Raw genomic sequence first — 11237 nt, 5'->3', positions numbered from 1 at the left:
TCTATCTATCTATCTATCTATCTATCTATCTATTTATTTATTTAAAAAAAATACTGGTATTCAAGAATATCAAATGAAATCATGTTTGACTAAAAAAAATGAGGGAAAATACAAGAAGACAAACTGCTGCTTTCCCACTTTGCTGCACAATAAAAATTAAGGGAATGTTGAACACTGTGATAATGATGTTGGGCTTCACTGTCAGGCTGTAATGGGTGGCCGCTTCTCTGTCTCTTCAGTGTGTTCCCAGAAAAGAAGAAAGATTCATGGGGAGAAAAAGACATGTGAGTCACTTGATTATAAACACAGCCGGCTTCTCTCTCTCTCTCTCTCTCTCTCTCTCTCTCTCTCTCTCTCTCTCTCTCTCTCTCTCTCTCTCTCTCTCTCTCTCTCTCTCTCTCTCTCTCTCTCTCACACACACACACACACACACACACACACACACACACACACACACACACACACACACACACACACACACACAAAATCCTGTGTTGGCCTAGAGACCTCCCTCCCACCCTGCTGTTCACAGTCAACACAGTCAAGGAGGGCAAATATTCATAAACAAAAAACTGCAGAGAGAAAGTAGGAAAGCTAGTGTATTCCGTATTCACCCAAACATTACGGAATCACAGACAGACGAGCAGGGCAGCACCGATCCTGCAGCTTAAGCAGCACACATCACAGAATAGCACAATAACAGTTAATCATACTCCAGTAACACAACACATAATATTATCAAATATTTTGAAATTAACAAGGTCTTATCGATCCAAAGCCCAAACAATACTTAGCCTAGACAAAACAATTTCAGACACGAATTGGAAATGAGTGATTACTGGTTATGGATAATGTTTGATTTCATATAAACATTACAGAGAAGAGCAAAGACTAGAATGAGACTAAGAAAAATGAGACTATAGATCTAACACCCATGCAAACTTGAGCTGTCACATTCCTTTAAAATATTTAAAATATAATGTGTGTCTTAAAGTTTTATTGTACTCTGTAGTTATGGAATGTTTTTATTCAAACACACAGTTAAAATTAGCAAGATAGCTGGCCTGATGTTTTCCTTCACCTTTTAAACACCGAACTAAGAATATTGTTTACCTGTGTTTATGGCCTGAGAAAAATAAATCTGAATAAATAAGTTTATTATAGTAAATAATGTTATATATATTTATAAAAATATATATTATATAGTAAATAAATAAATACCTGCTATAATCTAACCTGCCAGAATTTAAAATATTAAATGTTAGAACTTTGGGTATCATCTTACTGCTTGAAGAAATTTAAACAGTTTAGAACTGATATATACAATAACACATGATGCAGGTGTAAACACTTTCACAGACACTTTCACACTTATATATGTCCTTCCATCTATTTTCTGTAGCATTTATCCTTCACAGGGTCACAAGAAACCTGGAGTCTATTCCATTGGACTCAGGGGACACCTTGGATTGGGTGCCAACCCATCATGTCTCACACACACACACACACACACACACACACACACACACACACACAACCAAGTAATAGTGGTAAGGGTTGATGTGGATAATCTATTCTGGGCATAAGATGGGAATTCACTGTGAATGACAGTCACACATACACACACACATTCACATATAATTAACACCTTAGGCCAATTTAGCCAAAACAGGAAACCCAAGTCGAATGGGGACAACGTGTAAGACTCCAGACGAACACTAACCTGAGCTAAGGATTGAAGCTGTACGAGGAAGAAACCATTCTTTCCTTTTTTATTATTAAAATGTATTGCATATATGTGTTCAAATACACTAAATATTACTGAATTTGAGTCATGTCTGAAAATCTACAGAAAATCAAATGTGCAAATCAAGAGTACAGCATGAACACTTCATTCAGAGATTTACCCAACATCACAACCGGTCAAAAAGGTTAGGAAAGTTTGTGATGTTATAAAGGATTTGTGTTAGCCAACTAAAAGTAAAAAGTTAGTGTGATTTTCTTACTTTGTATAAGTAAATATTATGGTAATTCAGTAGTATCCTTGCAGTGAAATTGTTACTCTTATGCTCCTAGCTCAAGGCCAGACTCACAAGGTCTGTCTCAAGTCGCCTCACTTTATCTCACCCTGTTTTTACACTTTACTTTGCAGAACAAGATTTCTCTCTCTCTCTCTCTCTCTCTCTCTCTCTCTCTCTCTCTCTCTCTCTCTCTCTCTCTCTCTCTCTCTCTCTCTCTCTCTCTCTCTCTCTCTGTCTCTCTCTCTTCCTTGCATCACTTTTGCACTTGCAGCATGCACTCCAAATACTGAAATACGGCTGTACCTGATAACATTCCACTCAATCAATTCAGTGGTTATAAATATATATCATGTTGTTCTTGCTCTAAGTTCTGTGTTGCCTTGGCTAATCAGGAGGCCACGCTAACCTTCAACGGAACCACCCATTGTCCAAAAAATAAGACCATAATAAGACTGTATTCTCATCTAGTGGAACTAGAGGAAACCATAAGTTAATAAGTTTCAGTTGGTGTCTTCAAAGAAACAACACACTCCTTTCATCACTTGAGATGATTTATTTGTACATGGGACCAGCCGACCCCCATGTAGAGTTATGTTTCCCTGACATTTCAGCGTCCTAGTTTGCCAAACTAAAGTGAAGTGAATGGAGGAAATAGATAAGGGTACTGAAAATTGCTGTGCACTCGAGCTAGATGAGCAAACAAGTCAGTTCTTCATCGTCTGCTTGCTTTAAACAGCATCATTGTGTGATGAAAGAGATACGCAAGCAAACCACAAGGGAGCAGAAACAACCCAGCATTATGCTAACATGCAACCAAAAAATGGTTCCTATATTTCTTTCGTCAAAGCTTATCCAACGTGGTTTAGTTGCAGGGATCAGTTTTGAATGCGTCTTGTACAATAGCTCGGTTTCAAAACTGAATAGCGAAAGACAGGAAACAAATAGCCGAATTGAAAAGTGGCAGGTCAAGAAGTCAAAACAAGGTGTTGAACTGCTTATCTAAAGGGCAAAATTTTATTCCCAGAATGTTTTCATGTTTGTTCTTTGGTACAAAATGAGTCATATGATGACTTTATGTTACCGGCTTCACAGTGGCAACAATACTTTTGACCTTACAGATAATTTGAGTGGCAAGGCTGGTCTCAAGGCTGACAGCTATCCTCCAGCACTCCCAACCCCCCCACTCCTCCCACCCTCACCACAACCACCAGCATTAAATTCATATAAAGAAAGGTTGCTAACAGAAAAGTGATAGCAGACCTTGCAGTGTTATAACCCATATAGCTGTAGTGAGATTCACTAGATGTAGTGCTTTGTTTCGTTAGACAATCAGTTACAGCTGTAACCCTGCCCCACTGCTCCTGCTCATTCTCTCACCATTACAGTAAATTACTCACTAGGTCTATACTGCATGAACCTCTAATAGAGCAGTTCTTAAGAAGCTGTAACTAAATGTTCTCTTAAAATGGCTGATGTCCTAGTAAAAAAAAAGAAAACACTAAGTAGATATGAATTATAGCATATGGGACAGAGCCCACAAGCACAGTGAAGCAGGAAATGACTCTGCTTCCTCATGGCGCAGAAAAGAAAACCATGAGTTCTGATTGCCCTCTTCTGGAGTGAAGGGAGAGTGACCTCAGTAAAATTCCACTTGCTTGCAGAAGTCACACCCGACTGATCTCAGATTAGACTGCAGACACATTAGTCAGAGCCACTGGTAGGCCTTGACTTTTTGGTGGTGATTGTGCCTCTTAATGAAAGGCTCCGGAACTGATAAAGACTAAGGCCCTCGATTTCTAAAGCTCTGATCTATGATCACATACATAAGGTTCCACCCGTATACACTTAATAGAACAGTAAGAGGTGGGAGCTGAAGAATGTGTGTGTTTGTAACTCGGTGCCTGTCACTGTGTGTGTGATTGTGTGTCAACAAGACTGGGTTTGTGTGTTTCAAAGAGAGAGAAAGTGACCGTGTGAGTGTGTGTATGTGTGTGTGCGTGTTGTATACACCTTTGTGTATATGTGTTTTTCTGTATGTGGTTCTGTTCAGGTACTTTTGTCACTTTTGTGTTTTTCAAATGTGTTTATGTGTATGTATGTTTTTATGTCAGTGTTTGTATCTGTTTTATGCGTATTCTGTAGGTTTGTGTCTGTGCTTATACATTAGCATTCATGTTTTTATGTGTATATAAGCTTGTGTCTGTGTTTATGTCCGTGTGTTTTATATGCTTGTGTAGTTTACACCTTTGAGTGTATCTGTTTGAATGTGTTTTTAATAAACATCCTGTATGTTTATTTGCATGTTTATAAGCCAGTGTTTGTGTTATGCTCCTCGGTCTGCGGCTTTTCGTGTGTTTACCAGCCCACATATGTGTGTGTTTTTTAATCCTCTCTACACTTTTGTCTGTGTTTGTGTGCCTGTGCATTCCTAAGGCTGTGTAATTGTTCATGTGTGTGTATGTCTTTATGAGTTCTCAGGTTTCTTTCATTATGGAGAGAACCCACACATTGTCTGTTTCTGTATGTCTCTATTTGGAAAGAAGGTGTGTAAGAAGCTCGTTTTCTTCTTTTGTCAAAGTTCTTGTGCCCACATTACCGGATATTACCCACTCCCTGCTTGAATACAGTAGAGGTTTGCTTCATATTAGCAGGAAATTCCACTAGACTGCCACACCAGATCCTTTAGCTTTGGCTGGTGATGAATGTTCAGCTCACTCACTATTCATTGTGGAGAAACAACCTCAAAACGGATCTCTGCATTTTCTGTACTTTACTTACCTTCTATGCCCTATAAATTCATTTCTGTTTAAATGGTTGAAACATTTCACTGAAACTGCAAACATGATCAAAACTGATTTTTTTTATATCACATTACCCTATTTATTATAGTTGAGTATATCTTGTTGTATAATTGTTCTTGGCTGTAAAATGTTTATGTTCTGTAATGTTTATGTTCTGTAAAACTGCTTTGAGACGAAGCCCATTGTAAAAAGCGCTATACAAATAAACTTGAATTGAATTGAATAAAATGTGATCAACTATTTAAGTCTGTCGTATTTACCAAAACGTTCTAGTTTGTAGGATTATATTTAACTATCTGTCTTACTATATTCATAACTTGAAGTAGATCTCTGTGCCAACGTTAGTTTAATTTCAGTCTAATTTCTCAACAATGTTAGTTATTAAGTCAAACCCACATTCTAGCGTTTTAATTATTATAATGCGCCATCTAGCGGTGACGGTGGGATTTTTTTTTTTTGCCGAGAACCAAAACAAACATGGCGGCTTGGATTTTATATTAATCGGTAAGGATTTTGTAGTAGTAGCAGTCTGCGGTTTTCGTCAAAAAACATAACGATGAATGCAAAAATTTGTTAACATTTGTATATGTCGGTAACATTGTGGTTAATATGTGTTTGAAACACTATTTACTGTAGTCCAGCTAGCACAATAGGTCTAAACTTTGTGGTTCAATGTCAAATAGTTTCATACTTTGTACTTAAGTGCCCTTTATAGGGAATGTCTGAATGGCTTGTGTGCCCTATTTAGTGCACTTCGTTTTTAAAAGCGATTCTTTTGCGTTTAGCCTTATTTGCGGCCTCGCTCATTGCCAATCAAATATGAATTTGTAATGTTATCTCTTCTAGTAATGACAGTTTACCAAATATTGTTTCTTTATTTATTTAGATGTGAAAATGGAGATAAAGGAAATTACACGAATGGCGATACAAATAGAGAAATTTCATAAAGATGGAAATTATGAAGACATTTTATGTTTATTAACAGACATTTACAGCACACATGTGACATTAGAGCAGCTACAGACCACTGATATCTGCAAAAGCATTTATCAACTTATAAAGCCATGTCCTGTAGCCAGTGTTCGGAAAAGAGGAAAGGGTGTGCTCTCAAAATGGAAGCGTTTGTATGGTTCACCACATGAACACAAACATATCAAAGATACAAGTAATACAAAAGAATGTGAAGCAACTGAACAAGATAAAGCAGGCGCATCCAAACGGGACCTAGATCAAAAAGTGAATGACCAAGAGTCGTGTGAATCATCTTCTATGGGCGATGCTTCTTTAAATGATACGACTGTTCACCCTCCAGAAGATGATGTGAGAACCCCCTTAACAGTTCCGTCTCCGAACACCGGCTCCACAAAGTCCTCAGTCTTGAGAAACAAGTGTGTAGAGCTCCTTATCCAGGCTCTAAACCCAGATCAGGCTTACCCTGAGCTGACGAGTCAGCTAGCTCACACTATTGAAACACACATAGACACCGTCCATGGCCACAATCTACCCAAATACAAATCCTGCATAAGAAGCAAGGTGGCGAACCTGAAGAACCCAAAGAACCCACATCTGCGCCAAGGTCTTCTGAGTGGCACATTGGCTCCAGAGGTATTTGCAAAGATGTCTGCCCAGGAGATGGCAGGTGAAGAGTTGCGCCAGCTCAGGCAGGGCTACACAGCAGCGGGCATCAGCGAGCGCCAGCTGCCACAGGGATTGGAGGGGACTGCCACTTCAAAGGTGCGATGCCAGCACTGTGATGGGATGGACTGCAGGGTGACGCAGATCTCCCGTGGCACACTTTTCCTCCCTTCCTGGGTGAAGAGAGGTAGTGACGATGAACAAGCAATGACCTTTATGACTTGTGCTAACTGTGGGGCACAGTGGTACCATAACCGGTGGGTGTGCTTTTGATTTGACCCTGAAGACATTGAAAAATAAATGCAGAGTTTTTAAGACTATGGAAGGTTGGTATGGAGGTGCAGTGGGAAGTCACCGCAAAAGACCAGGGACTCTGGTTTGATTACTGTGTATAAAGTTTTGCATGGTTTCACTTGTAGATGGAGAAGTCCAGTGTACCAAGGATAGGCTCCAGATCTCCCACCACCCTGAAAAGGTCATGACCCTTACAAGGCCCATATTAATTTGTTAAAAATATTTATTACATTTATCACTACATTACTCTCACTATTATAAATTTAAACTTGTTATTTTTTTTATTTGTATATGAACACATTAGGTATATTATCAACATTTCTGTTAATCATTAAAACTTGGAATTACTCCAGGATTAAAAATATGTCTGGAGTTCATTTATTTTGTTGTTCAACTCCTTTTAAATGGCCTACCCTAACCAGAATAAATCTGGTACATAAGATGAATGAATGAATGAATGAATGAATGAATGAATGAAACTTATTTATTGCAAATCTTAACACAGAGATTTTCTTTTGTCCTTTACATATCAAGTGTAATAAAATATTTTGTTTAAACATGAAGGCTACTATTTTAATTACAACATTTCTTACATATAAAATCCATCTTTGCATGCTAAAATGATGTTTTCTGCATTGCCATAATTACTCAGCTTGAAACACAGATCTTCTGCTCTACATGTAGTGAACAGCTGCTTAGAATGTCACTTTTATCAGAATAGAAATGTAAAATGAAATGGAAGCATTCACACCCTGTTTGACAGTTCAATATACACAGATGTTGATTAATGTAGATTCTAATGTTTGTTTTACAAAAACAAAGACTATCAACTGCATGTTATATGAATATTATTAGATGCTATGCCTGTGTTGTATAATGCTGGATGTCTTTCTCATTTAATAAGAAATTCTCAGTCATCACCAGAGAAAAGAAAGAATGCACTCAATCAGGCCTAAACTCTACCACCTCCCTGCAGACATGTGACCCCTACATTGCCACATGTGCAGTGAGCATGTGACTTCGTAATCTGAAGTCTGGGGGCAGTTTACCCAAGATGCTTTGCTTGAGAAAGCTGCATGCATCAATGCACAGACATTGTACACTGTACGCTTGTAGCTTTGCAGTTATCTGATTTGTTGAGTTTCGTTTAAGTGCACTATGACCCAAGTTATTATTTGTTGTACTGTTTGTTGAGAGATGAATCACGTTTCAAGTGAAACTGTTGATTGCAGTGAAGATAAAATTATGGCATACTTATAGTAATAGACTTGCATTATTCTACTTTATTTAGGTCTGTGACAAGCTTTAATACCTTATCCAAATGTTTGGGTGGGATGAAAACATACTAAATAATGTGAGATAACCTATACTCTATATATTCATGTTAATATAACTATGTACTTGTAAAAATATGCATGAATATAACTTTTGTCACTATTAGACATGTGGCATTTTAGGTAGGATAAATATAGTTATTTGGTTAAAGCTAAATAAATCATTTTTAGTCTCATTTAATATTTGGTGATATTGCTTTATTATGACATTGTTTGTTTTTTAAGTAAAATACTGACAGATTTGGAGTCATCTCGTAATTCATTGTAATAGAGTTTCGAGAATCGACTCTTTGAATCGACTCTCGGCTCTAAACTAAATTTACTTTTCTTTCCTAAGTGTTATTACTTGTATTTGGAAACAGTTGATACCCACCTCACAGTGAGTTTCAAAAAGTGTGTTAATGATTAGGCAAGGGTTTTCTTTACATTGTGGTGTCGCCATTGCGCGTCAATGAGACTTGGTTAATGATAAAGTGCTGTATGTTTGCTGACCATCAACAATAAATAACTGATAAAGACGTGTTGCCTCATACACTCGGCACCTGACTGGCTGCTTTAAGACATGTAACCGATGTTTACAGTATTTTAACAGATTAAATGGGTTAAAAAGTGCCTTAATCTGTGCGTTAAAGTGTCTGTCTGGTCATATGAATATCAGGGAAGAATCCCGGGGCGCCACGACTTCGGAAAATCCCCACAAGTCCGGAGAAATGGCGGCACACACACACAGCTCTTCCATAATCGTCGCTGAACTATAAAGGTAACCAAACCCTTTCCTGAAAAATAGCTGTTTCATTTGCAGCAAGTATTATAAACATGATATCGAGTTTTGGGAGCATGACAAGTTTTCTAAAAGTTGTACAGATAGTTTGCTTTAAAGCTAGCATGAATGCTAATCAATCCAGGAAGCTTGGGCAAATTATTTTAAGCTTTCATGCTGACTTCTGGTCAGCTGTTATATAATTTTTATATTTCTCTTTTACTCCTTAAACATTTGGGATCAAGGTGTGAGATCGTTGTTTTGTTGTGTTTTGTTTTGTTTTTAGCTTAGCGTGTATTTTAGTAGCTAGTCTGTAATCACAGAGTTAGCTTAATGTCACTGTACTAACTCTCCTACATGGCGTCTTCGTTGTTGTCTGTCATGAAAGTGATTAAAAACAAACTTTTATTTATTTGTTCGTTTGACCAATTTGTATTCAGAGACTCACAGATATCTTGGAGAAAGAAAACAATTTGCAGTATGCGGTTTTTCCCTTCTTGCCTAATCAGTTTTGACTTTTTTACTCCTTACTGCAGTGTTTAATCCTTTAGGACACTGAGAGGGACATTTTAAAGAAATGTCTGACCAAGCAGGAGAAATATTATTGACTGTGTGGTTTTCTTTTTTTTTTTTACCCCCTCACATGATCCCATGCTAACTTTTGCAATGAATGACCCTCTGTCATACAAATTCATCCGATCAGCTAAAATCTCACACATGAAGTCCTACAGTAGACAAAATAATCTTGAAGAATTTGTCTTTGAGACAAACCGCTGATTGCATTTTTTCTAAACATAGTCATCTTGTTCACCTTTCAGCCTGCACCTGTTAAGTAAATTTTTAGCTTTACTTAGATATACTGTGTTTCATGTGTCTCTGTACAGTTCTACTCCATCTATCTATAAAGTGTGCCGTTTACTGTGTCATTATTGTTTGATTGGTGGACAACAATTCTCTGGGAAAAACAACAAGGCTGACATTGTACTGTATGTGGGACTGGTACAGTGTATGAAGTGGAACAGTGGGTGGGAATTGGCATGTGTACAAACTGAGGGGAAAAAAGAATCATTCATAGGATTCTCTGTTGTATTCGTAGATGATGATGGCCACTATATCAGCAGGAGCTTTTCCAATTTTAAGCCAGGTAACTTTTTCCTAACAAATGGTTCCCTAAATGTTTTTGTGTGTGTTTGTGTGTCAGGTTTCACATTGATTTCCTCACCATGGCAGCCAAGTCATCTCTACTAAAGATGATCCTGCTTGGGGATGGTGGCGTGGGCAAGTCCTCCCTCATGAACCGCTATGTTTCGGACAAGTTTGATGCACACCTCTTCCACACCATCGGCGTTGAATTTCTCAACAAAGAGCTAGAGGTTGATGGGTGTCGGGTCACCCTGCAGATTTGGGACACTGCTGGTCAGGAGCGCTTCCGAAGCCTGCGCACGCCATTCTACCGGGGATCTGACTGCTGCCTTCTCACGTTTGGCGTGGACGACGCACAAAGCTTTCTTAACCTTGGGCACTGGAGGAAGGAGTTTGCCTACTATGCTGACGTTAAGGAGCCTGATAGCTTCCCTTTCATCATTCTAGGCAATAAAATCGATGTGGTTGAACGGCAGGTGACCACTGAAGAGGCGCAGCGTTGGTGTTTTGAAAATGGCGGCCATCCGTATTTTGAAACTAGTGCCAAGGATGCAACAAATGTCGCTAAGGCTTTTGAAGAGGCTGCAAGGCGTGTGTTGGCACTGGAGGATCGTCAAGCACACGTCATGCCCTCAGATGTTGTGGATTTGCGCAGGAAGCCACGCTCTGGCAGTCGCTGTTGTTTGTAACAGCTGGAAGTTTTGGCTAAATCAGTCAGAGCATTTAAAGCTGCCTAAGTGACTTTTAAGGAGTTAACAGAGCATTTGTACAGCCCCCAGTAAGTCTGTCAAGGTTTTTAGTCATCCAGGATATATTGATTGTCTAAGTAAGTCAAAGAAACTGGATTTGAGTTAAAATCATGAACAATATTAGACCACATGTTGGCTTTGCATACACATTCAGCATTATTACACAAATGGATTTGACAAACTGTTATAACACATTCAATATGACCCAGATTACCAAAAATCTTCAGAGTCTGTTGGAGTTTCTGCAAAGCAGTTGGCACTGGTGTGCACGAAACTGTAGCTCCAAAAATAAGTCCTGCAGTTTTTTTCATTGAGAGCCTTTTCCAGGCCCCAAGCGCTTAAGAAGAATAGGGTTTAATGTATACCAAACCAGTCTGAGTTTTGACTTCACTGAAGTGAAACAAAGTTTTGAAACTATTAAATGTGTATAACCACTTACACTCATTATGTGACGTGTTTTTATTTAATCAGGTTCCTTATACATAAATTTCATTTTGACA

The 11237-nt window shown here is 38.4% G+C and overlaps 2 protein-coding genes across 3 annotated transcripts; both read left to right on the top strand.

Moving 5' to 3' along the window:
• Positions 1-5226: 5226 nt before the first annotated feature.
• Positions 5227-7314, top strand: LOC113648944 (transcription elongation factor A N-terminal and central domain-containing protein). Its single transcript, XM_027156478.2, has 2 exons — positions 5227-5326; positions 5709-7314. The coding sequence occupies exons 1-2, from the start codon at positions 5242-5244 to the stop codon at positions 6728-6730; spliced, it is 1107 nt and encodes a 368-aa protein (XP_027012279.2). The 5' UTR covers positions 5227-5241; the 3' UTR covers positions 6731-7314.
• A 1227-nt stretch (positions 7315-8541) lies between these two features.
• Positions 8542-11177, top strand: rab9a (RAB9A, member RAS oncogene family). 2 transcript variants are annotated; one of them, XM_027156480.2, is made up of 3 exons: positions 8542-8649; positions 8744-8845; positions 10047-11177. In XM_027156480.2, the coding sequence occupies exon 3, from the start codon at positions 10069-10071 to the stop codon at positions 10675-10677; it is 609 nt and encodes a 202-aa protein (XP_027012281.1). In that variant the 5' UTR covers positions 8542-8649; positions 8744-8845; positions 10047-10068; the 3' UTR covers positions 10678-11177. The 2 variants fall into 2 exon arrangements, with proteins under 2 accessions (XP_027012281.1, XP_047659329.1); XM_047803373.1 differs by having other exon boundaries at positions 8578-8845.
• Positions 11178-11237: the final 60 nt, after the last annotated feature.

The sequence above is a fragment of the Tachysurus fulvidraco genome, chromosome 18 (assembly GCF_022655615.1).
Source record: "Tachysurus fulvidraco isolate hzauxx_2018 chromosome 18, HZAU_PFXX_2.0, whole genome shotgun sequence".
Taxonomy (NCBI): domain Eukaryota; kingdom Metazoa; phylum Chordata; class Actinopteri; order Siluriformes; family Bagridae; genus Tachysurus; species Tachysurus fulvidraco.
Note: the sequence above shows the minus strand (reverse complement) of the source record. Positions and strands in the feature narration are given on the sequence as shown.